This window comes from Thunnus thynnus, chromosome 8 (assembly GCF_963924715.1).
Source record: "Thunnus thynnus chromosome 8, fThuThy2.1, whole genome shotgun sequence".
Taxonomy (NCBI): Eukaryota; Metazoa; Chordata; class Actinopteri; order Scombriformes; family Scombridae; genus Thunnus; species Thunnus thynnus.
The window spans coordinates 5,192,979-5,220,729 of record NC_089524.1 but is presented as its reverse complement, the minus strand read 5'-3'; the positions used below and the strand labels follow the sequence as shown (position 1 = coordinate 5,220,729).

Genomic DNA, 27,751 nt, shown 5'->3' with positions numbered 1-27,751 from the left:
GTAGAAATGCACAGATATAAAATTTCAGGTTCAATAACAACAACTGATGATAATCTGTTATGTCTGCGTATGATATCCGATAACATCAGTTTTACAAATGTGAAGAGGCCAATGAAGGCTATATTTTTATACTGACAGGTTTATTTTTCTAATATAACACCAGAGCCTTCACCATGTAACTTGTTAACCTTTTATTGTAAACTTGTAATAACCTTATTCTTTTTAACATGTTGACTAATTAACACTAGACCCTTATTTCTTATTGACAAGCACAGGCTATAAAAACCATGAGTCCATAGTCTACTGTTTAATTGGATAATGTTCACCTAAAGCCTTTGGACTCCACTCTATAGAAAGTGTGCAATCCTTTTACAATAAACTGGCTAAAAGCCCTGTGACATAATTCATCCTCTCCTCTGACAGGTAGCGCTGACAGAGCGGAGGAGCCGGTTGGTCTCTGCCTCGAAATCTACGAGAATTCAAGCAATTTTAAGATATATAGCTAATTGGGCTCATACAATTAGTGTTTGTTTCTAGCTTGTTCTAACAATTTTCTATTACCATAATAAGCTCTGTATGGAAGTGTAAAACATACAGACTGTGGATTAAAAGGGTTGAATGCAGGCAGAGTGATCAAAGAAGTCACATATCTGTGAGTTTATGTTCTGCTTGTTCAACAAGTGTTTGATAAATTGCTCAAACTGTCTCCTGCAGAATTGGGAAGAACAGAGAAATCCGTGACATCAGACGAGGGAGATGGGCTGAGATTGAGACATCTGGCTTTCTAAATGTATTATTAGTTTGATGGATTTAACAGTTCCATCACAAAAATACAGTTTTGTACACTGGTGTACACAACTGGATGTTCATAAATATTTCAAATTTTCATGTCTGGCTAGCCAGCATATGGATACTGAGAGCAAATGAGGCTTTTTTGGTTTGCCAAGCTGCCATTTTGCCTGTGAAAACTAAACTAAATAGATGCCGTTTGCTGTGCACATACAACACAAACATTCAACAGTGTTTCCCCTTTATTCATTCTGGAATTAATCATTAATATCAATGAGCTACTAATGATTTCACTCGCACACTGTGCAAGCACGATAACACCCATCGTGTCGACTAGTGCATCAAATCCCAGAATCCTCCCTGTCCTCATTCTTCAAAGGACATCTATGTGAAAGGTACGGTTATAAGAGTAGCTTAGCTCCTTTAGGGCAGTGTGTAATGTGTGTGCATGACAAGTGTGTGGTTGGGCGAATGTGAGAGAGTGAGCGGCAGAAAAGTGACTGAAAAGATTAGCAGTAAGTTGTCGATCTGGCAGTACAGGCTACAGTGTGTCAGTTAATAAACGCTGCAGCTTCTCAAGACAAAGAAAAGTCTGTGAACCCCAACTGCTGTTAGCCACAAAGTTAGCAACAATGTGCTAGCTTAACCTGACCAGGCTCACTTAAGGTGGACTGACCTTTAAGGTGGACCAGCTATTCTCATTTAAGTGTCAATCTCAGCTGCTCCTAAATAGAGAATCCAAACATATTCTATTGTTTTGTCCTCACTTCACTTCCATGTCTTTGGACTGTGGAAGGAAACCGGTGCATCTGCAGGAAACCCACATGAGCATAGAGGAAACAAGAAGACTCCACTCAGAGAGGAAAACAGCCAAGATTCAAACTCAGGACAATCAGACTGTGAGTTCAACAATTTATATTCTTACAAAAATACTTCTTTAATACAGTTTTATGCTAAAGTGTACAAATCTATATTCTAAATCTGGTATTTTATTATCATCATCAAGTTATTTATCATACTCAATTATTATTGTTTATTTTTACTAAATATTCTGATCAAAAATGTTAAAGGTTTGATGAGAAATTTCCAAATGAGTCCATTTTTCATGTCACACACTTTATGCTGATGTCTTTAATAAAGTACCTGAGGAGAAAGTGCTGTCAGCATGAAACCCGGAAGCCATCGTTCTCCTTACTTGATTAAATTTTTTATGATAAATGTATGCTAAACAATGTAAATATGTCAATAACTCTGCAGTGCCAGCAGTTCTCTGCCGCAGCTGTTTTCTGGACGATATCCCATTAGCTGCTAATTTCCGCTTTGGAAATGTACATTAGTGTATCAAAGCACAATCAGACTCGCGGCTCTTATTTGCATCTGTTTGGATTAAATAAAAAGAACCAAACACATCTGAGATATCAGTCAGTCAGCACTTTCTGTTCCTCTCGGCCCTGCAAGTCTGCCAGCAAACCCACATTCAGCTCTCTGCATCGCCTGTGACATTTAACCAATAAGTAGGGCTGCAACTATTTTCATTATCTGTTAATCAGATGATAATTGTCTCAATTAATCGATTAGTTGTTTGGTCTATGAAATGGTGAACAATTAGTTTCCCAAAGCCCAAGGTGATGTCCTCAAATGTCTTGTTTTGTCCATAACCCAAATATATTTGGTTCACTATCATACAAGACTAAATAAACCAGAAAATATTCACATTTGAGAGCTGGAATCAGAGAAAAATTATTCAAAACGAGTAATTGGTCATCCAAATAGTTGTTGATTAATTTCCTGTCGATTGACTGCAGCTCTACATGATTTACACAACAGCTTCGTCCATTTTTGAGAAACACTTTCAGCTCAGTGATTGTGATCCCAAGCCAGTCAGTCAACAAGTCTACACTTCAGTTGATTCAAATCGAACGCAGTCAGCCAGAGTCAACCAACCAGCTTCCCTGCCTGCCAGTCAAGAGTTCACTTGCAGATCTACGGCATGTAGGGTCACACGGGGCGGCCATTTTGTCTGGCTGATCTGAAATGGGCAGTGGCCGGAAGGTAATCCCTCATTGGGACTAATTATCTTGAGTCTCTGGTGAGATGGCAAATTAGACCGGCTCCGAGAAGCACCGAGGATCAAGACCGCGACCACTGACAGCATTCCAGCAGCTCATTTCAACGACAGCTCTGCTGCACCGTGAAGCGTTTCAGAGGATTTAAAAGTACAGAAATCGTCCCTGAGGAGGTGTGAAGTACAGAAGTAATAAAAAATTTTAACCTTCAAAACGCACTCAAGAAAGTAATGTTACCTAATTGTTCAGAGAGACTACAGCGTTGGCTGTGCTGCTTATCTCTCTCAGTATCTAAACTATGTTTGGTCTCTCAGCTCTTCATCCACTTCCTCCACCGCTTCCTTTCTTTCTTCCTTCAAGGTCCATCAGTTGTTGTGTCGTGTTCCTTAATTTAGAGCAACCGGGCTTGAAGCGCTGCAAAAAATAACAAGCTTTACACCTTGTTACTCTAAATAAAAACTCAAGTCCAAATCTTTGACTTCTAGAAATGCTCATTTTTGTGACCCTGACTGGGAAACATATTTCTTTGACACATAATGTTGTGTTCTTTTCTCAGTCTGTGATGGGTTTTCTGAAGACGGGGTTGGTGGCTTGATTCACAGCTCTTCCTGTCCACATGTCCAAGTGTCTTTGAGTGAGAGACTGAACCCCAAATAGCTTTCCTTATGTGTTTAAGTGTAAGGAGAATTTGCTTTGTTTGGACAAAAGCATATTTTGGTGTTTGGTGGTTTGTCCATCTCTGAAATAAGCAGATTCTCCATGAAGTTCATTAATTCTACCCAAAACATGAACCCTTTCCTGTTTGGATACTCCACGACCTTTCTTCAAGCGCTATCTTCAGGTCAAACTTTTCAATTTTCACACAAGAGGTTCCGTAAGGGGATAAACCCTCTCAGTTTTAATGACTACGTGACCTTTTCTCCTGTGCCAGAGTAAAGAAAAACATCACAATTTCAGACCCTGCAAAACTGTCTGTATGCTGTCTATCAGAGCCAAAACCATCAGTCAGTCAGCAGAAAGTTAATCAACAACAATATTGATAATCCATTCATAGTTTATGTCATTTTTCAAGCAAAAACCTCCTTCATATTACATTTTTTACAGCTTCTCAACTGTGATTTGCTGCATTTCTTTGTCTTATTTGATAGACCAATGAATATATTTGGGTTTTGTAATGTTGGACGGACAAAACAAGCAACAGTAAGACATCACCTTGGGCTTTAAGAAATTGTTTTTGACCTGACATTTCATTGACTACATTATAAATTGATTAATTAAGAAAATAATTGTCAGATTATGAAATTGAAAATAATAGGTCCATTCCATCTAACACTTTCATATTTTGATGATGTCATGGACATTAAAGCCTCTTGGAGCTTTAAATTTTTTGCTTGTTGCAATAAAAACTTATTTTTCAGTGTGTGCAGCTTTCAGCCTGAACACAACTATTCCCTCTGCTCAGCGTGTCATTTTTTGCAGCGCAGTGAGGCAACTCACAGCACCAACTGACCAGACCGGGCTAAAGTCAGGAAAGAGGTATTGTTCTCCCATTTCCCCCCTCCATGAAATCTCCTTCCTGGAACCAACATATGCTTCCAGTACACACACACACACACACACACACACAGCACAGTAAGCTACTGGCCAACTATATTAAAGCTATCCCAGAATTTCACAGAGAAGGGAGGGTGATTGGAAATGTTGATATTACACACATCCTGAGCTTTATACAAACAATTCTACCTGTACCCACAACAGACCCCCCCCCCCTCCCACCCACCACCTCAACAATCACACACACACATTCCCACGGGATCTTGTTATGTGTACAGTATGTCCTGCCATGTGCTGGTATAAGCTCAACGTCCCCGTGCGAGCGCAAAATTTTCAAACGTCTTGTTTTATTCATGCCGCAGAAACCGAACATAGGTCTATTGATCTCTGTTGATTTATGGTAATATTCTGACATGTTGTTATTCTGGCTTTCTTACTTTCAGCGTGTTTTTGTTCTCTCATCTGTTAATATGGGACTTGTCTCGGGGTAAATACGACACAAAACTAAACACAAACAATGCGTGTTGTAGTTTAGTTCACCGCCGACTGAGAGAGACACTAATGTTGGGTTCTTAAGAGAGTAAAGTAACAATCACTTACCGCAGTAAACATGAACCTTGTTAACCTCTCCGTGGTTTCGTTCTCCATTAGCGTGGGCGCAAAATGCTTTTAAGCTTTAAAAAAGGTGCAAAGGGTTGAAAGTGTGGCCTTCATCTAGCAGAGGAGGGCTGATTAAATTATGTTTTGTTTCTTTTCTGGTGATGCTCTGCTTCACATTCCAGTGTATAAACACACCCGAGAGACGTCGTGCACATCCAGCTTCGATTAATCATTCAAGTCATCGATTGAGCAGAAATACTGAAACATTCTCAAAAGCCGAGGATTTGCTACTTTGCTTTTGTTTAATATCATTTTTAATTGAATTTCCTTTTGAGTTTTGGATATTAGGAGGAAAAAAACCCACCACATTTCAAGATAACAGCATGAGCTCTAGGATTTTTTTTCTATTTTCTGGCATTTTATGAACTAAACTAATGAATTAATCAATTTTTTTTTGTTTAGTGCAGTTCCTGCCCTGTTTATGAATGTGATGATGTTTCAGAGAAGGTGTTACAAACAATAATGCAAAGAAATATAATTTACACTATGTGAGGACGCTGTATACTCGAAGCTGGAACATAAAATCAAGGTAATTATCTATTTAAACCAATCAAAACAGTTGTTTTTTTTAAGCAAAAACAAACTGAAAGTCTGACATATGGCAATATGATGGTAACTGCTTCAGTATCATTCCTCTCCAAGACTCCGTTTGTTCTCCCACGAGTATGAATATCTTCAAAGACCGGCCTTCTAGTCGAATCCTCAGAAGCAGCAGAAAATGTTCTTTGGTTTGTCCTCATTTGTTCAATTGTTCCTGTTTTATAAGTTTTTTTTTCCTCCGTTCTCCCTCTCTCCCTCTTCTCACATTTTCTCCTTCTTTGATTTTCTCTTCCTCAGCGGCGGGCGTGAAACCATGATCTGCCCTCTAAACGGCTCTAATTTTGCACAGCCGAGCTAATGAGATAAAAAAAAAAAAAACAACCCCACATCACTGAAACAAGCGGCCTTGATCACTGAAAGCGAATCAGACACAGCAACACAGCAGCAATACATCTGTTAAATGATTGATCGCGCGTGTTCCTTGTGTACTCCGATATCTGCTCTCTGATGCTGCCTTATCAACACAGCAGCTGGCCTCTGATGACTCCAAATCCACAGCTCCAACTTGATTCATTAGACTCAGTTTTGGAAACTTTACTGAGGTTAACCGAGTGCAGTCGGGGTCTGAAGCTGGCCCCCGAAGTTATTCTGGTTTTTTTTACGACAGAGAGAGAGAGAGAAAAACCCTGATGAAATTTCATCATATTGCTTTGCAAAGGCTATTTGTGTGACAAGTCTGAGTTGGGACAGCAGACCCAGAGAATTATTTCCATACAGACTGAGCTCGTCTTTTGAAAATACCTGTGGGATGTAAAGAGGGGGGGGGGGGTCGGGCTGCTGGATTTGTGTTTACACCTTTCTCAACTTACTGCAGGTTGAAGAGTCTTAAAGTCAATCATAGAAGTTTCTGTTTGCTTTCACTTCTTTTCTCTTCTCAGCATCAGCTCCAGTAGCTCATATGTCTCCAACGTTTTAATTTGAAGTACTTTGGAGACAATTTCCTGCATTGATTGTATTTTGTTTGTTTTGTGCTTAACGATACCCGGTGAGTTATTACTAATGTTTTTGTTTGCAGTGATTTAGGAACACCGGGAGGGCTGGATAGAGATGAAAAGCTGTATTTCCAAATGAAATATTTAAAAATCTGCTGCAAATGAGGCACTGTGAGGAGGTTTGTTATTATCGATCTGGATGACTCGTGAATATCAACGTGAAGCCGGAGAGGAGCTTGTTAAGAGAAAGTGAATCTGACCTCCTGAACTCGTGTAAGAATGAGCGCTCTGCAGTGCAGCTTATGTATGCATGTGGAGACAGAAAAACAAATAAAAATCAGGGAAAGGACAAGAGGAAGGTGATGACCCATTGCAAATGAATGGAAGTTGTGAAAAATTACAATCCTGAATAATTGCTTACAGAATTAATTACAGAATTAGACTGTATCACTTCTATGGCTCTTATTTTGAAAAGGTCAATGCTTCCCAATAACTGATTTTTTTGTGTTGTTGTTGTTGTTTTGGGGTTTTTTTTGCTGGAGGTTCCAATTAAATTATTGCAATGAAAGGATTCATGAGCCCTGTGTTTCCTCTCCAAGGATCCTGACCTATAACTTTATTATCATACCAAAACATCATTTCTTTGAGCTCATAAACAGAACTTTGCTTTCGTTCGGAGCGTTAAGGTGAGATGATGAAAGCTGGCAGCTGGCCGGGAAAGACTGCACTGGCAGAAATGTCAAAGAGCCAAATTGACTCATTTAGAGCGAAACAATATTCAGCAAACTGTGCTGCCATCAAAAGTCACACTGATGAAACTGATCGTCTCTTCTGTGTGGGGTGCAGGGGGATCAACTGTAACATGAAAATATTTAAGAAACCTTAAGTTAAGAGAAGGTCACACACACCGTATAGGTATATCTCAGGTACGGCTGCAACAAGTATTTTCATTATCGTTTGTTTTCTTGATTAATCAATTAGTTATTTGGACTGTAAAATGTCATAAAGTGGTGAAACATGTGGTTCACTGTTTCCAAAAGCCCAAGGTGACGTCCTCAAATGTCTTGTTTTGTCCCGACCAACAGTCCACAACCCAAAAATATTCAGTTTCCTGTCACAGAGGACTAAAGATATTTCCTCTCCTTATCAGCAGAAACAGGAAACATTTTCACATAAATTATAATAATAATTAAGCCACTAATGAAGCTAATTCATGCTAATTCATGCTCAGCTAGTGTTAGTTAAGTATTCCTTTGTCAACATACACATGTTCATGCATGACACAGGGTAGTAACATCAATTCACCATCTAAAAAACGATTAAGGAGTGATTAATGTTAACGGAAAACCCGTTTCCCTCATGAATACACAAGATATGCAGCAAACGCACCAGCACATAATCTTATCATCCTCTCTTTTAGTTACACATGTGGTGCATGTGGGAAGTTTCTGTCGCAGTGTTGAATGTATTCAGCAGCCCACCAGAGAAGTTTTGTCACCACACTTTTTGCGTTAATTAGTTTTGTTTTCAAAGATGTTTAACTTTGATTCGCTAAGTGTGAGGAACTCATTCAGCAGCCTGACTCGAACAGTTTTAATCAGATCATCTTCTCATCATTTTCTTTGACAGAAATCACAATGTTAACATAATACAACATAGCATAGTTGAAGTGCAGCAAACATTTCATTAATGTAACACGACCAGCATGCAGTGACAGGTAGGATTCATGCATTATAACTGAGGCTCCAGTCACTGACATCACTCTGTCCCTCTCTGCAGCTCATTTCTATACAACGGAGAATGAAGATGCTGCTGAATACATGTATTCCATTTGGACCTGTGCCCTGAGAGATGTCAATGTTTTTGTAATACATACACATAATAGCGTAAGGCTATTATGAGTCCCTGGCTGCTGCTCAGTACATACCCTATGTTCTTTCTGTGTTGCACAACCTATTAATGATGAAGCTACTTATGAGTAATTAACCAAGAAACCAGATTAAACAGCAGAGAAAAAAAACATGACCTCAAAAAATGATGAAATAATTCACAGCATAACAACCAAATGTATTTTTGAGTGGAAAGAGGAAAAACCCAGCAGCCAGGCTGGATGAACAGAAAGCAGACTGACCCAAGCCAAGGTGAGGAGAAAGTTTTAATTGGACTTTCAGGATCTTCCAAACTCTTCACCAACACAGGAAGACATGGAGAGAGAGGGGGGAATGTTTGACAGAGGAGAGCGGAGGAATCTGCAGGTGTCTCTGGTGTGCAGACATTTTTCAGTGAACAAATGTGGGCAACCGGGCTCGATACAAATACCGAGAAGCAGCTGAATAAACTCAGCGATGTTAGTTCATCACGTTCTAATTGCGACATACAGCCAAGAAGGAAAAAACAGGCAAAGAGTCACAAAATGTTTGGAGACCGTTGAGAACTTCTTTGCATGTTATAATCCTCCATCCTGCATCTTCCCTGTTCGTCCTTTCCTCAGCATCACTCCTTTAAACCAAGCCACACAAATTTATGACATCATTCTTTGGATATATGTGACCGTTATGGACTTAGTATCCATTAGTAAGATTTGCATGTTCAACTCAAATGTATATGAGACTTCTGTAGACTCTTTCAGGAGCTGAGGAGAGAGAAAAAAGCAAGATGTAAGAGGCGGGACATCGAATAAAACCTCTTAACTTTGAGCCCGTACCGTTGGGAGTGATGGATGACGATGACAGTGATGGATAGCCTCCGTGCTACTTTAACCCCCACAGACTAAACTAGAATCAATTAAGCGACGCGAGACAATCAGCGAGATATACATCATCTTTTCCCGCCTCCCACCTCTGACATGGTGTACATTAGAAAATAATGACAGGCATGTCAGCCGGGATGAAAAACCACAGTTAAGAGCAAACAGCCAGACTCGCCGTTACAGAGATAAACTGGTGGGACAATATTTGAGGCCGATACCAAGACGGACAATTAACCATTTAATCACTGCGGGACACCGTTACCATGGAGATAAGGCTGCGATTATATTTATTATCGGTTAATCTGACTTTTTTCTTTTTTTTTTTACTAATTGATTGATAGTTTAGTTGAGAAGATATCAGAGGATAGTAGGCTACAAAAACGATAGACTCAAGCAAACTAAAGTGAGGTTTATAAATTGTTTGTTTTAAAACATTAAAGACATTTAACTTCCAATGATATAAAACAAAGAAAAGTCATAAATCCTCACATTTTTGCAAATGTTTCACATTTTGGCATTTGATTAATGGCTTATAAATGACCCATAAATGAAAATCAATTATCAAAACTGTTGTCAACTAATAAATCGTTTGAATACTAGATAGATAAGATACAGTTGTTTAAATGCATTATTTATTACAGAACTGATTAATTGCACACATATGGGAGGATATGCATAGATAGTTTTGCCACAGTGTTGTGTGGTTTTAATGGTATTTTAGAGGCTTCTCCCTGATGAAAAACAGATTTTAACTGCACAATCGCCTCTCAGTGCTGGTATATACATCTAAAAATTCAATTTGACTACAATTTTTTAATAATAAATAACTGTTTTGCACTATCATGCATTGGATGTTTTCAAACCATTTAATCATCTCAACATGTTAAATGTAAAAACTCTTGATTTTTAGAAAAGATATACTTCCTGATATACTGTCATGACAATTAAACAGCTGTTAGAGGGAGGAAGCACGAGGGAGAGACAAAGAAAGTCCAAAGAAAGAAAAAAAACAAGCAATAGAGTTTTAGAGAGAGCGGAGAGGAAGTAAGAAAGAAAGAATAATAATGGAATGAAGAATGTTTGGGGGGTCCGGGGGGTTTCTGGAAGGGGGGGGGGGGGAGTTCATCCACATGGTGGCTGTGTGTAAAGCAGCGCTGACAGCAGCAGCCTGCAGCTTTAATGAAAGTGTCTGTGGAGGGGAAAAGGTTTCATTAAAACCATATTGGAGGGCAACATCATTTCATCCCACCTTCACACAAACACACAAACACAAACACACACACACACAAACACACACAGTCGCACACAAACTCTGGAGAGCTAACAATCTCTCTATCATCCCGTTTCCTTGACTCTCTTTCATTTGCACTGCATCTAAAAAGGAGAATCATTTGAAGCAACGCTGGGGCAGATGTGCTCTCATACTCCTCTCGGCTAGTCCAATTTTTTTTTTGTGCATTAAAAAAAAAAAAAAAACGACAGCCTGTGTGGCGACGGTTACAGCCGGAGGAAACTTTCACAGCGACGGAACGAGAAAAGAATACAAGACTGCGGCGTAGCGTTTAATATCATTATTATGCCGCGGATATACGACCGATGACAGTTTCAAACGCTATTAACTTTGCTGTCAAACACCATTTATTTCCTAAACCTCCCGTGGCAAAGAGACGTCTGGCTCATAACCATCTGTTACATTTTAAAAAGGATTAATGGAAGTGGGGGGGCGGGGGGGGGGTCATTCTTTGGCAGACCTGGATTTGACTTGAGGTTAGTGGGAGCGCTGAGATTTAGCGAAGGACGGAGGGGGAGATCCGAAACGCGACCGAGGTTTGGTGTTTGGATAGGCTGCGGGGAGCGTTAAGATACAGCAGAGGGAAGCAGATAAGGACAGGAGGGCCCCGGCTTCTGGACTGAGACGCAGCCGCAGACAGGAGATAGGAGGAGGGATGGTTGCGGTGGCGAGATAAGGCCCGAGGCCCGGAGCTGACAGATGAGGGCAGCTCCAAGGTCAGCCTGGGAGCTGCAGATCACTGCATAACATTATCACTGAGTGTGTGCTTTCATTTAGACACGTCTGTGAGGATGAACAGGTAAATGAACAGCTTTATGAATCTGCATAGTTTTATATGTAAAAACTACTGGTTTTTGTATGTTTCTGAGACATTTTTCAACCACAGTTTTATAGTAACAAAGCAGCAGTCAGGCCTCGACTTTAAAGAAACAAATTAAAAAAAACTCACTCACTGATCTACAGTATATTAGTGAGAGCAGCTCCAAAACAACAAACATAGCTGGAAACCGGTTCTAAACAGAACAAAAAGCCTGACAATGAGATGACTCCAGTCCAAACACATCATCCAGTATAATCCAAGTGTTCTGAGGCCAAGCTCAGTGGGTAGAGAAGTCTAATATTTATCTAATTACAGTATGTCCTCCTTTCTCTACTCACGACGCTCAGCTCAGCCTTCAGCAAGTTAACGGAGGAGACTGTTGCCTTCATGTGCTCTCTGCAAGCTTCAACTTTTGGTAATAGATAATGTGGTACAGTACATACTCATTTATTGACCTCAAAATGCAGGTTTTTGGCTATTTTGAGCTGTTTGTAGTAGTTTTAAGGTCCTTTTTTTAGGTATTTAAGTTGTCGACCTGCTAACTTGCTGTATTGTATGGACATTAACATCTCATAGGTGTTTTCATTTACATGTGAATGAGTGGCAGTAAGAGAATGATCACTTTTAGGTGGACTTCATACTTTTAAAATCTGAGATATACTGATGAAGACTGATTTTCTCTTAACAACAGCACAAAAAAGCAGCAACCAGATCGATTAACTTTGCTTAACTCAAGCAAAAATGCAAAAATAAATCGGTCCAGCTGCTTAAATATGAGGTTTTCCTTCCATAATTGCTGAATTAATCTATAACAAAATAATTATTTCATCAGTACTGCTTACTATCCACTAGAAAATATCCATAATTAATGACTATAATTTAATTAAATTATTTAACATCTACTAGCTAACTAATCAGTGCACCTGAAGTCGACATGGGAATAAACACAGGCCCTGTGTGTACAGAGGGGAACAGCCACTCCTGCTAAGAGCTGAGCTATGAAAACCATGCTAAGTATGCAGGCAGTATGCGAGGAAGGCGAGCTCTCCCAACAATGATCGAAACCGCGTTGGGGGTGGAGGGAGGAGAGGAGCGGAGGAGCTGGCGGAGGAGCATAATGAGGAGAAAGAGAAGGGGCAGGATGAAGATATGAAGGAGGGTGCGGAGAATAAAAGAAGAGAGAGAGAAACAAGGGGCGATGCCGGATGAATGAGAAGGGGAGGAGTAAAGGGGGGATGGGGGGGAAGAAGAGAAAGAGAAGGAGGAGGAGGAGGAGGAGGAGGGCAGAGAGGGATTAGAGTGAGAAGAGGAGGTATGAAAGGTAGTGGAGGAGGAGAAGGGAAGCAAAAAAAGATGTGAATCAGAGGAAGTGAGTCAGAGATGGAGGAAAAGGGAAGATAAATCTCTTACAGTAGGTAAAAACAACAGATAAGAGGACGGTGGGGAGAAGAAGAGGAAGCAGCCGGCGGGAAAACTTTGTAGCCGTGCACCTCTGGACGTCTGAGATGTCTTGTTTCTTCACCTGTTCCTGAAGGCGTTCTTAAATAGTGCGCTCTGGACTGTAAAGCGGATGCTGTGCAGATAATAAACAGGCCAATGAAAGCAGAGGGGAGCCGGCCTGGGAGGGACATAGGAGGGGGGGGGGGGGCACTGAGAGCTGGAAGGCCGGTTTGTTAGAGCAGTTATGTGTGTGGTCTGTCTGTGAGAAGTTTGTAATCCTGTAGAACGGTTGCCGGAGGTGCCGAAACCTCCTCGTAATCTCCGTCTGACTGCTTGTTCACCCAAAATCTTAGAACTGAGCCACAACTCAGACGTGACATTAAAGACAGACGAAGAAGAGCGAGTGAGGAGTAGAAGACTGACGCCTCCAAACAGACACACACACAAGACAACCACACACTCATCCAGACATTCACAGCTGGAGTTACGACATTTAAACACCAGACGCCAAATGCCTGCACCTCCGCACCACAGCGGGGACGCCTCAGACTCCTCACGCCTGCAACGTTGGCAAGCTGGAGCCAGCAAAGTTTGGGATTTTTGATTGATGAGGGACCAAAACTTTCCATAGTTAAAGATGTCTTCAGCTTATTTTCTGTAAGGTGTCTCATGGATTAATCAAGCAACCTTGCACGACACTTGCTGCTGATACTACTGGGCCTGCAGCGTACTTTCACTCTACATAATGTACAGGAAACAGTAGTGAAGGTGAACAGCTCAGAGTGAAAACAATGTCTGACAGTAAACGGGAACATCATCACTTTATTTCAGTTTTCTGGTTCCCTCGTTAATCAAATGCTTTCCACTTATCAGTGGAGAAAGCGGTAACATTTGGCCGTCAGGCTGAATAGTTCACTTCAACAACTGAACCATTGAACAACAAAGCTTGCAGCGAGTTACACACAAATGCAAAGCACTTGTTACACAATGAAAATGACACCCTGTGTAAAGACCAGCTTCTGGTAGAAAAAGAGCTCTCACTTTTTGAAGGATGAAGCTGCTGAAATTTTGTGCTAAAATCTTTAAATGTGAAGTATTCAATTTTTCCTTCAGATTTCTTCTGGGTGACAACAGTCTGCAACAGCATTACGATCCCTATGGGACTCTACAACGCTCCAATAAGAAGTCATACATATGGCATGTTTGGCAGCTGTTTAAGGCAGGCTCAGGCAAGTCTTGGGAAGATGTCATCACATGTAATTTACTGGCTGCGGTCAGGAATGAACCCGCATCACGGCGTTATCTTCATCGTCGTAAAGTGCACCAACTGTTTTAAAAATATTTCTCCTGAGCAGCTTGCAACCCTGTGTCCTAGAAATGACTACACTGCCACAGCAATGCAATGCACAGCAAATACGTTTTGCTAGAAACGTAATTCTGGCTGAATTACGTTTTCTCTCAACATAATAAGAAAATGTTCAGTAACATATTTTGGCAAGTTGCAAAAATGTTGATATTGGAAGGTCCTGGGTCCAAATGGAAAAGATGGCGCCAACTGTAAGCAGCAAGTCTGGGCTTCAAACCGGCTCCAATGCAAACCAACAGGTGATGTCACACCTCGCTACGTCCATCTTTATCTACAGTTTATGGTTTAGGCATTGACAGTACTTAAGTCATGGTTAGGGAAAGATCATAGTCTTGGTTTAATACAGAAAAAAAGTCTGCAGTGACTTGAACATGTTTATTAAAATTCAACCAAAACCACAATATTTCACCAACTTTAACCAAAGTCCTTTAGTTACCTAAAACTAAACACTTACAGGACACAAACTCAGGTCTGTGGTGTCAGTCAGGTGTCTTGTACGCCCACAATCCACCCCGACCTCCTCTCTCCCCCCTTCAGTGCAATATATTAATGTGTCACAAAACTTTGCCTGTGAACATATCAACATCCAGGCAGCAATGACGTTTGCCAACGCAACATGATTGGGAAAGCAGTTTAGTCGCATATGAACCTGATTTCTAGGAGACAGGGTTGGTGTGAAAATGCACAAAGGATTGAAACTTTTTTTATCAAGTAAAACTTTTCGCCACAGCCAAATCATCTTTTGACAGCTGATGGACAGCACAGATTTCCCTCTACAACTGACCTTTCCTCTACTTCTGAAAGTTCTTTACTTTGCCGGGGCACAGCATCTTCTTTTTCACAGCACCGTTCCATATTGATGCTGCAGGGCATCCATGTCAAAGTTGCAACCCGCTCAGCGCTCCAACATCCACCCCCCTCCGACTCACTGCCGTCTCTCCAGCTGGCTCGGGGCGCAAACCAGACAGCGTTTCCCAACCTATCGCTGACTTTAACAGGAGGGGAGTAGAGAGTCAAGTAGCGCGTGGGGCGATGTGTGTGGTGGGGTTTCTAAATGAAACGCTGGGAGGGAATCCTGCAGCATCTGTGTGCTGTTACATTACATTATCTTGTCAGAAAAGAAGAAGATGAGGAAGTAAAGTTTTGGGTCTTGAAACGCAACATTTTTGGACTGTTTGAGAAATACAAGCAAAAAATTAAGAGATGGAGGGATCAAAGGAGGTGCAGATGTAATTGGAGTGCAGTTAATACTGCTGACAACTCAGTTTGAGGCCGTTTGCCTAGTTTGTCATTGCCAGCTTGGATGCTGTGGAGGGTGGTGTGTGTGTGTGTGTGTGCTGGTTCCTCTCAAACAGGCACATATCTTCATCGTGCACAAACACTAAAAGTCACTGAATCAGGATTAATTCCCCAATTAAACTAGCTGCAAATAAACTGGATATCTTTCACACAGTAATACAAGATTTTCTCTTCTAAACGCTGTTGTAAATGGTGAAACCTCCTAGAAATGTTTGAGATTTACTGTCATTTATCTCTGGCATATCCTCACAAGCTTGAAATAAAATAAAAAGAAAATAGAAACTACATCCTTTCTTAATTTATAAAGTGTTTTTCTCACTACAACAACAATATCAGCATCACAATCCTTCCTTCTTCAACCGGGAGCAAATGGGAGGACCTGGTTCTGGGATATTTATCTTCGGGTTATTTAATGTTCCCGGGATTAAAATGTTAATAAAAATTCTGTGGGATGAGATATATTTCTGTAGCATGGCAGACGTTAATTATAAGGAGGGAGGAATCAAATTAAGTCGGTGTCTCCATTAGTTACAGCAGGAGCTGACAAAAGCCCCCATTTCTGAGAAAAGAACCCGTGAATCAGCCAAAGTTTCACTCGGCTTCTGATGAAGGGCAGGACAATGTGACGGTTTTAACAGATTGTTAGAGGGAAAAGGACAGGACAGGGGAGGGAGGACGGGAGGGGGGGGGGGGGGGGGGGGCGGTGGCATCGAACGATACCAAGAAGAAAAATGAGAAGGTGAGGGAAAAGGGTGAGAAAAGATTAGATTGGAAAGAAGAGAGAAAGAGGCAAAGAAGAGGATTTGCATAGAAGTCAAAAAGGTAAAGCTGGTAGAGATAGGTGGAGGGAGGGGTCCGCAGGGAAATTTATTAGTGGTTTATCTACAGTCCTGAAAACAGCAGTCAATACTGGGAATACTTGTTGTTCTAATGTTTGAGAAAGACCGAAGCCTCAAGGTGAACCTCTCAAAATTTATCAGTCGCTCTACTTTCCAGTCCTCACCTATCATGCAATGAGCTCTGGGTACGCTTGAGGGCACGGACATGGAGAAGGAGCTCAGAGTAGAACAGATGCTCCTTCATGTTAAAAAGGAGCCAGTTGAGATGATTAGAGCATCTGACTGGGATGACTCTCAGACACTCTGGGAGTATTTGCTAGAAGGATAATATATGCTGGACAACGTGACTGGTAAGAAGGACATCTGGGCTACTGAGTCTAACCTATTGCAACTTGCCCTGTTGCTGCAACTAACGATTATCTTCACTGTCGATTCATCTGCAGATTGTTTTCATGATCAGTCCATTAATCATTTGTTCTATATAATGTCATAAAATAGTGAGAAAGTACCGTTACAATTTCCCTGAGTCAAAGGTTGTTTGACCAATGGTCCAAACCCCAAAAGATATTCAGTTCACTATCACATATGATAAAGAAAAACATTAAATCGTCACATTTGAGAAGTTGATTTCAGCAAATTTTGGGGCATTTTTGCTTAAAAAAAACTACTAAAATGATTGTAGATTTCCACAACTCACTTCTTGGTGATTTGCAGCACAAATATGGGAAACACAATATATATTATAAAGACCAAGACAAAGGATTATTTGATCATTTTGGTCTTTTACCAGAATGATCAAATAATCTGGTTGCAGTTGTTAAAAAGTCCTAAAAACAGCTCATAACAATAATGTGACTGTTTCTATTCTCCTCTTATAGCAATCTGATTTTCTAATGGATGCAAGATTTATTTAGTACTTGACAAACACCAAATACTCAATAAAAAAAAATGCATCATAAACATCAGGAGGAAGTGGATTCTGACTTCACTAATGTCACGGTGAAGTTACTTCTCGCTGCCGTTCATGTTAGGTTGCCTCTGCAGCATCGAGTTAAATAAATCATTATTCTGTTTATAATTGAGTTACTTAATGTTCTTAATTAAGCCTTGCATATTTGTGCCTTTAGCTACAAGCCACTTGCATTATGCATTCTGTAATAGGCAGCGGTTGTATATATATAGCTTATTAATAGACATGAACTCTCAAGGTTTGATATTTCCCACTTTGACTCACCCTATTTCCATCTGTGTCATCAACACTAACCTATTTACTATCTAGTGAACAATAAAGCAAGTTAAGCATTAGCCACCTTTTTTTTTTAAATACACTTGGCTTATATGGGATTTACAGCTTGCCTCCTAAGCTCTTCACCGTCAGCCAGCCACTACAGGAGAAAGTGAAACGTGACATTGAGCAAGTGCCTGCTGAATAACACATTAACATTATCTATCATGCTAAATCGATCCACCAATCCAATCACCTTCAGTGCAGAAAATCAAGAGTTGAGGAGTAGCAGCAGTAAAGGAAGGGAGGGTAATGAAGCGTGCATGGGTCATTATTTGCCCACTTTTTGACCTTTCAACTGTGACCTTAAGTTGGGAAAAGGCCTCTGAACAATATCTGTGAGCACAGAGAAGAAGAAGAAGAAAGCGCCTGAAGACCACAAAAAGATTCTTTAAAATGCTCTTCAAAAGATATTCATAAATAAGTGTAGTCATATCATAATCATAGCCTTTGGCAAGTCTTTACCTGCTTAAAAAGCAGTGAGGAGGACAAACAAAATACTCTTCCCCAAGACGAACGCCTCTATCACCACTTCTCAAATCTTCAAGATGGTTTTATTTGACTGAAAAACATTTCCATATCATGCCCAGGTGCCAGACCAGCAGGCCCCTCCATGTGCCGATGTGCCTGAGACTGCAGTATTTTAAATAGGGCCCTGGTGATCACCCACGTCTGAAAAATGTGGTCATAACCTTTGTAGACTACCAGGTGCTCCTGCTCTCTAAGTTCTCCTTTGAACTGCATTGAAAGATTGATATTCCTGTTTGGAATCTGTCTACAAGTGAAATTTCTGAAAGATGGAGCAACGTCTCCTGCCATCAAAAGGACAGAACTACAAATAAAAACCCTGTTTACTAGAGAGATAGTTTAATATGGGCCTGCTGTTCACCATGTTGTTAAAGTTAAGAACCAAAGAACTAGACTACAAGCTTCATTTGTGATCAAACCTTTTTTTATATATCTCTTAAAAATTCTTGCACTTTTTAACAGACAGCATTAATTTCCATTGTATTTTCTTTCAAACTCTTTAAGCAGCTCCCTCAAAAACACACTGCATGACAAGGTGACCCTCCCTTCACATTTTTCCACTGTCTGTGCATCAACAGCGTTTGCTTACGGTTTCTGTCACAGTACACACAGATCGCACGTCAAGCTCTTTCTCGCTTGTGGAGGCTTCGGCTAAGACGCAAAGGACTGATCTCAAATAGACTCTTAAGAACTTCTATCATTTATTAGCTTGTTTGATATAATAAAAAATGTGTATTAGGTCATGTCAGGTTTCCTATAGAATATTATAGTTGAGGCTTGAAATAAACCTCTCTCCTCCACTAACATCAAAACCATTAATTACATTTCGATATAACAGTATATCAAGTTTCAGGGAGTAACAGGAAGTGGGTATCAGGGGTCTGTCAAGCATTCAGTGTGTTAGAGAGCAAACAACATGTTCTGTTGACAAACCTTATGCATCTTTCATCAGTATAATATCTAGTTGATGAGAATATTCACCTGAATGATGCTGATCAATGTCAGTTCGAAATAAAAGCGACACCCTCTTATTAAAAGCAACTTTTATCAGCTTATGACAAATGACACACAGTACCACCTCTGGCTGGGGTCAATGAACACGATTTAATACAGGGAATGAATAACCTCTCTGCTACTGTCTGAAGGGCACCTTCGTTCAAAATATACCATGCACTTAAAAATAAATTAGAGGGAGCTACATTAGTTGAGGGTAAAAAACAAATGTCAAGCGAGCAATAGAAACATCCTAATCAGCAAACAGTCTAGCGTGTTATAAACTCCTCTTCCTGAAGGCAGTTTAACTCACGGTTTATAATGTGATAAGGTAAACCAGGAGGAGTATATGAGGCTAATGACAGGTACAGATACAACCTGACTCATGGGTGCCTTTTGTTCTGACCTGACGGTGTCGGGTGTGACGTGGAGTCCTCAGAGGGCGATTCAGTCTCATCTGTTACTCAGATTGCGTTCAACAGATATAGACCTGTTCCTCCGCTGTTGCTGTGGTGAGCGAGGACTTCACAGAGGCATGAATAGAGAATGGCAGCCAAGTTTGCCAAGCTCTTAATATACTAGTATTGACTGAGTTCCCATTTGGTTTTCTGGCCATATGAGCTGTGGCTACGGGTATATTTCACAGTAAACTCCACATCTGCAAAGACACTTTATCTGCTGTAAAAAGAAACGTTTAAGAGTAAATTATATCGCTAAACTTTCCGTATGTCATCTACTTTTGTAAATATCCCACCGATATTACACCACTAATATTGATTTCCGTTATTTAAAACATACCCATAACACAGATTTCTCTCTATTTTCAATGTCGAGCTGTGGTGAATAATTATAGAGAGGCTGGCGAGTATGACAGAGCTGTGTGCTGATGAAATGCATTTATAAACATGAGGTTAAGAAAAAGAAGCACCGCATTCAGAATCAGCTCAGAGAAGTAATAAATAACAGTGCCTGGGAGTCTTTTCTTTCTTAATGCCAGATATTTCTGCAGAGAAGCGCATTTATTAATCCGGGTGGATTAATTGGACAGAGGCCGAGCTTCTATATCTTGTTAACGTCAATCAAACTGAGACGTGTTAACTGTGACTGCCACTAATTATAAAGGAAATATGCGAGAAAAATGGTCAGAATAAACAACACAACAGATTCATTTTCACTTTATGTAACAATCACCATCATCACCACCTCTTTTTATGTGTTAAAGCCCATTTTTATGATTATATCTCACCTATAACCCAATAGTTACTTATAAATGATGATTCCATTTTAAATTTCAGACTAATAACACAAGAAAATGATTCGATACACGCTGAGAGTTACTGAGAATTACAGCCACTGCTACAGTCTGAGTGTAAATACTGTATGTGTTTGTTTTCCTGAGTACACAGTAGATCATAATATGCAAAGTCTAAGTCACAGGCACTAACAACCATATAATTACTTCACTGAGTCATCTAGCTAAGCTGCCACAGGTAATGGTAGTGCCTCACCACAATGACTGAAGCTTGTTCATGTTAATGTGATACTATATTGATCCCTGCAGGCTTTGGAAAGATGGATGAATTAGTCACTGTTCACTGACAGCGGGGGGTGGGGGGAGGGAGGGGGGGGGTGGCCTAAGCTCAGCAGAGACTCAGCAGCCAGACATTTCTTCGTTCTCTGTTAAGGAGCAGCTGAGATTGTCACTAAAATGAGAATAGCAAGTCCATTTTCTTTTTTACTTTCTTTTTTAAAGTCAGGGCTAAAATCCCTTCACTTTAATGAGCAGATGGCAAGAGCGAGACACGGGAACTTGGCTTTGGGTCTTGAGGAGTTGTAGCATTTATTCACTGACAAATAGTTTAAACTGTACACATACTGCACTGCGTTCATGGAAGACTAATACTCACTATTTTGGCCTGAATTTTAGACATTTGGGATTGTCGTCTGTCCATCTTTTGAGCAGATTACAATAATAAATTACTTTTGTTGGCTTTTTACTCTCAAAGCTTTTATTGCACTTACAGTAACGTGCATGTAATTTAGGTAAATAACATAAATGAACATGTTTTGTTTCTTTCAGGAGGGGCAGGAGGTCCTGTTGGAGGGGCAGACCCCTCCAAGACTAACATTCAATCATTTGAAATTTAACAAACTTCTTGCAAAAAGAAAGTTTGTGTGAGAACCTGTATAAGACGATGTCTACACAGGATGCGTTCAGGCACAGTATGGAGTGTAGGTCACCTGCACTTCGGCAGTGGAGAGACAGGTGAAGTGAAGATAATGTTACTCGAGTTGACAACAACTACACTCATTACGTTACTGTTAAGTGGAAAAGCTTTGCAAGTAAAAAGCCAACAAGAGTGATTTATTACTGTAATCCGCCCACAAGATGGACAGACGACCCCAAACGCCTAAAATTCAAACGTAACTAACCTGAATCTGGCAACAGTGGTGAGGATGCTAGAAGCTAGCATGACTTTGTTTGTAAAAAAAAATGTTCTTAGTGGATCACTGGGAAATAAAATAAAATATATGAAGACTTGACTCCTCTGACTGTTTGTTTGACCAGGTCCAAATGTTCTGTAATATTGTAATTAAATGGGTTGGCATCATGCCCTCCTCCTGCAGCCCGTCCCGCCGCCCCAAAGCAATCAACCTGGGGGGAAACACTGATGCTCAACCGTCTTGTGAAAAGTCCACGTGTTCCTCAGCTACACGTGTTGTATAGCTGAGATTAAGTCCTGCTGGGGGGTAGAGAAGAATACATCACCAGAGCCATAATTATAAACTAGATGTCAGGGTCACACGGCAATAACGGGAGCACCACAAGACACGATGCTGGTCAAAGCTGTACAGATCATGGCTCTCAACCTGCCACTTCAATTACTCCAGCTCCTGTTATTACTCTCTGGTGATGCATCATTAAACAGCTGATATACTGCCTGATCAGACCGCCTCCTGTCTGTTCCTGCACTTTGTATCAAACTACACCGTACAACACAACACTATGACAATCATGGGACACTTATACTGATGCACAGACTAATGAACTTCCACTGTGGTTTTTTTTTTACCACCAGTTAATTGATGTTAAGCAGATGCTTGTTAGCTGCCCAGTGGACACAGAAATGTTCTGATCCAAGCTGTTCAGCCTGTAAGGTAGACGGACGGATGAAGCATATCCGTTTCTCGCTTTTTACAACTCCGGCGACGCACCGCCACCGTTATGCTCCTTCAGTCTCATCAGAGACATCTAATCTTCTCATCCCATGCTGCTCAATCTTCCTACAGTCAGTTAACCCAGCAAAGACAGATTAATGAGAAATTTATCCCTCTAATTTACCGTAAAGGTCTCTTCTCCTTTTAACCAGATAAGCCTGCTACCGGACTTTGCCAGATGACAATCACAGTAAATTAAATTTATATGCACAGAGGTTAATTTCAATGTTGACTCCAGTTGACGGGGAGAAAAGTGGCTTCATGGTGGTTGGTTTTCTTCTCTAAAGCTCCTTCAAGCCACACTAGATGGTCTACATAATTTATCTGCAAATCTTTCATCGGAAAAAACATGGAGAACAGAGCTAGAGCTGAAATGAGTTGCCCATCAATCTACTTTGTCAACCCAAAACTAATCAAATATTCAGGAAATCAAATCACTTTTTAAGTCATCTATCAAAAACAAATCCCACACATCTCTAGTTCCAGTTTTTACAATTCTTCTGAAGATGTGATAGACTAAACAATTAATTGATTATTAGCATAAAAAAGTAATAGACAGACTAATTGAAAAGAACATGAACAAAAGGAAAAGTTCCAAAACAGTTTGTGAACTAATAAAGTTTTTTGAGCAATAGTTTTGCTGTTTCACCAAGTAGAACTTAAATTGATTTTCCACCTGTGATAAACTATTTCCCTATTCTCTTCTGGGAACAGTAATTAGTCATTCGATCATGCACAACACAAGGTGTGTGTTGTACTGTATGTACTGCATGAGTGTGTGTGTGTGTGTTCGTACATTGCAACAAATCTCCACCAGCTCCTGCAGCGCTACACGTATTGCTCCGCTGCAGGTGGCTATTTCCTGCTTCGCCGTGTCATTAGTTCATTATCAGTTACCGGCTTACAGGTGATTCATGCACACAATGAACAATGACACCATACATCAACTGGTTGCCTGGCGACCGGCATAGCTCCGTCTGACTCTGCAGAAAGAGAGGCTGATAAAAATCTCGGAGAAGACCGAGCACTATGGGGAGCCTCGTTTTACAAAACTTTCTTTCAGAGACTCCGAGAGCCATCAAAAGTTCGCTACATGAAAGCACAAAATAAGAGCTAGACGAGTCTGCCCTTGCTTCATTGTCCCTGAAGTACTATGAAAATGGTAAGCACAGACTGTGCTTGAGGCAGCCAATAGCAGTGTCAGGATTGAGTCTTTTTAAAGCAAAGAAGATTTTTAAAAGCCAAAAGACAAGAATGCTCGACTAAGTGACTGAACATCTATGTAAATTCTGAATTAAATGGTTTTCATCCACCATTTGTATCCGCAGGACATGTGCGCCAGAGTGCATAAAGGGTTTCCAGAATGCTGCAAATCTCTTTTCCATATGGCAACTTAAAACAACTCATCGTATATTTTGGGAAAACAATCATGTTTTCCTGTGTGTAATGATGGAGTCACTGTCTTTCATTGTTTTGATGCACACCTACGAATGTTCCTGTTCATTCAACGGATAGAAGGCTCTAATCTGTGCCTTTGCCATGCTTCGTCAGCAAACACTTCCCCAGCACTTTCTATGGCTGCTTCATAGTATAAAAGCCTCCAGCAGTCCAGGAGAGTAAAATAATGAATTCTCTAACCAAAAGCTCTTTTTGAATTTGCTGTAGAAATCAAGGACATAGTGTTAGACACCCACTTCCAATGGAAACAGGGGTTAAGGAGCGTCTAGGAAAAAGTAGTTGAACTCATAATACCGAAGAGATAGCTTATTTTATTGTGTCCAACCCATATTAAAACTAGTGTAATCAAGATATTCAGCCATTTTTGGATTGTTCTTGTGTTTAAATGTGTGCAGAGGTCTCTATGAACACAACCTGGGTATGCCTGTGCAGACAGAAGTTGTCCTCGCACAAAAAAAGGCCTTTTAAATATTAAATGTCAACATTTAGTTTAGGTTGCTTTGCGTGAACGCTACACAAGTAAAACAAATGCCGTCAGTGCTCCTCTAGTGCTCCCATGCTTTCCAGTGTGACCTCCCTTCCAACTTAGATACCTGTGGTTTCCCTCCATTGTGTTGTCAAGCCAGTGTCAAACCATTTTCACACTAGAGGAGCCAAACCAAAGCCTGTTTTTCTGCCAACAACAACAGCTGCCATGGCAGCACACTGGGAGGTCCACTTTATAGTGGTGGGTCACTTCTCTGAAAAGGGCAACCAGAACATTTTGCACCTTTTTGCTTGGCTGTGCGTACATGCATGTATCTTGAGTGCGGGTGTTCTGCTGAACGAGATGAGGATTACGGACATTTCTCTGCCAGCCACTGGTGAATGTGTGGGGGAAAAAAATGAACTGACAGCTCCTTATAGCCCTCATTTTAGTCTGTTGTTGATCCTTAAGATTACATTTTGCACTCAAAGTCCTTTAAATTCATTAGGTGATAAAAAGGAACATAAAGGTGTGCTGGTGTTGCCTGAGTAACTGTGTGTGTGCGTGTGGTTTTGAAGGTGTCATCAATAAATCGCAGCATACCTACCAGTTCATCAGCATAATCCTCAAATACCTCTACACCTCTGGCACAACCTATATTAGGTTGCTGAGCCAACTGCTGCCAAGCTGGCAGACACACTCTACTTTCTGGAGCTGAAAAAGCTGTAAATCTCAGGTTTACACAGCAGAAAGCGGGAAGGGGGGGAGGGGGTGCGGTGGTGGTGGTGGGGGGGGATATCACACTCCAGTGCATTGCTTCAAAGGAAACTTCAGAACAGTGGTGAAGCACATGGGACAGCAAATCACCCGCCAGGCAAGCCGGGGGTCGAGAGTCTGCACATTTTAAACTGCAAGGTGCTTTCATAACCAATATTCATGGATCTCAAATGATATCACTGTAGGTCTGAGCGTCAAATCAACAGTTTCACACTATTCTATGGTTCATTTTGTTGATTTGCCATGCCATTTGCTGTGGCTCGAGCAGAAAAAATAAATTTCACTCAGTAATGCACCCATTATCCAAATCATCAGTTGCGTGCATTTAGCATACACTTATATATTTATATTTCCCTTTTATAGCAGTAGCAGTTCATCTATTAGGGTTAGGCAAAAGGCTACTTTTACACTTACGCAATCTCCTCAACTGTGCATCATAAACAGAAACCGCAACCGGCTCGATAACGTATCAATCCACAGGATCAATTCGGCTCATATTTCCTGCGCCTTCACCGCGGTGGACAGAGATCAACCGTAAAAAGCTGTTTTCCTCATATCGGTTGTTGTTTATTCAATCATACCTATGCCGAATATAGCACTGGACTACAATTAATCCTATGACACTTCATATTGTATTCTACCACATCTGTTTAACAGCGAAGTCAGTGTAAACTGTGAGAAAGTGTCAGATTTTGAACGGAGTTTTGTGAGTCTTCCACTTACACGTATTCTCCTCATCGCAGCCACGATCTCCACTCGGCTGCTCGGCCGCGCCACATCCAGACTGCCGATGTACTGTTGTCAACAAGGTAAAATATGACAGGTAGAAGACATTAATGAAACAATATTTAAGCTCAAGTTTTTTTTCTATTCTTACTTTCCAAAGTGTCCAGTAGAGGCAAATTATTAACTCTGCTCAACTTCAACCACTCAACTAGCTTCAACTTACTTTACTAGCTAGCCACATCTCTCAGTTAAACTTTGTAAATAGACGCTTAACATGTTTGTCAGTCAGTGTGGAAACATTTACAGAGTAGCGCAGTAAGTTATTAAGATACAAGTTGACTAAACGTGAACGACTCAAATATTATGGCCGCACAACTGACGAAGACAACTGCAAAAAAACCCACTAACGTTAGGAAACATAGTTTGAATTAGACGTTAACGACTAACGTTAGCTTCCTACACTTTTTTCCTCTGAATTTACCTTTGCCTCGAAGTTGATCCCATGCTGGAATGCTTCTTCGTTATGCAACGGGATCCTCAAATCATGCCCATCATCAACGAGGTTGTACTTGGTTTTTGCAGGCATTTTTTTATTTTCTCCCCCCCCCCCTCAAGTGTTTATTACTCCACACAAGCCGAGAAAACCAAAAGAATATCAACGGAAGATAAACCGTGTCGGTTTATAGGGAGTAATCCGAGCAAAAAAAAAAAAACAACAATTCCAAATCCGGTCAGTGCATGTTCTCCATCGCAGCCAAACGTCCCAGCATTTGCAACCGGCCTCAACAGCGGCCAAGTGGCGGCAAACTTCCTCACCAGCGCTCCGGTGAACTGCTGCCCTGTTAATATTTACCGTAACAGCTTTAAAAAAAACACATTCAAGCCAGCGCGAACAGCGGCATGCAGGGACAGATGTGTTTCCTGTGGCGAGTGTGGAAGTTGGTTGGGTCCTGCCTCCTGTGCTGGACTCCTCCGCCCCCCCCCCCCTCTCCACCAAACCACCCACCCACCCACCGTCCTCCCCCCCTCCCCTCCCCTCCCCTCCCCTACACCCACCTCCCCAACCCCCGCATGGAGGGAGGGTGTGATTGGAGGAGTCCGGGGATCCCACCTGTTTCCATTGGAACAGAGGCGCACCGTGGTACTCTGGAGGAGGGACTCAAAGTCTGGTACCTGCCCCCTCCTAGCCTCTCCTTTCACACGCAACACACACACACACACACACACACACACACACACACACACACACACACACAAGCACAACCTGAATGTCACTCATGTAAACAAAGGAGTGGCTACTGTATAATCACATGGCTATTCTGTAAACTTTGGCTTTCCTCAGACAAAGGTGATTTATTAACTGGCAGTATTTTAGCACAATATGCAAACTTTGAAAAGGAAATTACCTGTTGGCTAATGCAAAATTAATCTCTATTTAAGTGGTTTATTCATCACTTGTGAGAAAATTACTAAAAGAAACTGGCCATTAAATGGTCATTTGCACCCCAAAAAATCGAACTTTAATCTGATCTGCTCCACTAAGAGTAAGAAATCTTAATATAGCGTCACAGGTGATGCATATCAAAATCCTCTGCCTGTGAATCAAATAAAAAGGGAAAGGCTACCAACTAGTGGCCATATCTGCAAGCACTTTTACCTGGACTGCCCTCCTCAGTGCAAAACTTTAAAGTAAGGGAACTTTCATAGTGATATAAAAAAAAGACAAAAATATTAGAACATTTATATCTTTCATTTCCTCTTGCATATAAAAAGAACCCACTGACTTCAATGAAAGGCTTCTTCAAAATGTCTATGAAAGACTCAGAGCTCATAATATGTAATGGACAAAACCTGGAGGAGTACAGAATCTCACCTTTTTAAAAGTTATTTTTAA

General features: G+C 40.9%; 1 protein-coding gene across 3 annotated transcripts in view; it reads right to left on the bottom strand.

Annotated features, from left to right (window-relative positions):
- LOC137187357 (carboxyl-terminal PDZ ligand of neuronal nitric oxide synthase protein-like) overlaps positions 1-26,828 on the bottom strand; it is a 188,356-nt gene extending 161,528 nt beyond the window's left edge. For 2 of the 3 annotated variants that reach the window (XM_067596193.1, XM_067596194.1), the window contains exons 1-2: positions 26,339-26,828; positions 25,855-25,926 (exon numbers count right to left, since the gene is read on the bottom strand). In XM_067596193.1, coding sequence (XP_067452294.1) covers positions 25,855-25,926; positions 26,339-26,443 — 177 coding nt within the window. In that variant the 5' untranslated portion in view covers positions 26,444-26,828. Of the gene's footprint in view, positions 1-25,854; positions 25,927-26,338 lie in introns of those variants that run through there. The other variant, XM_067596195.1, reaches the window with a different exon arrangement.
- Positions 26,829-27,751: the final 923 nt, after the last annotated feature.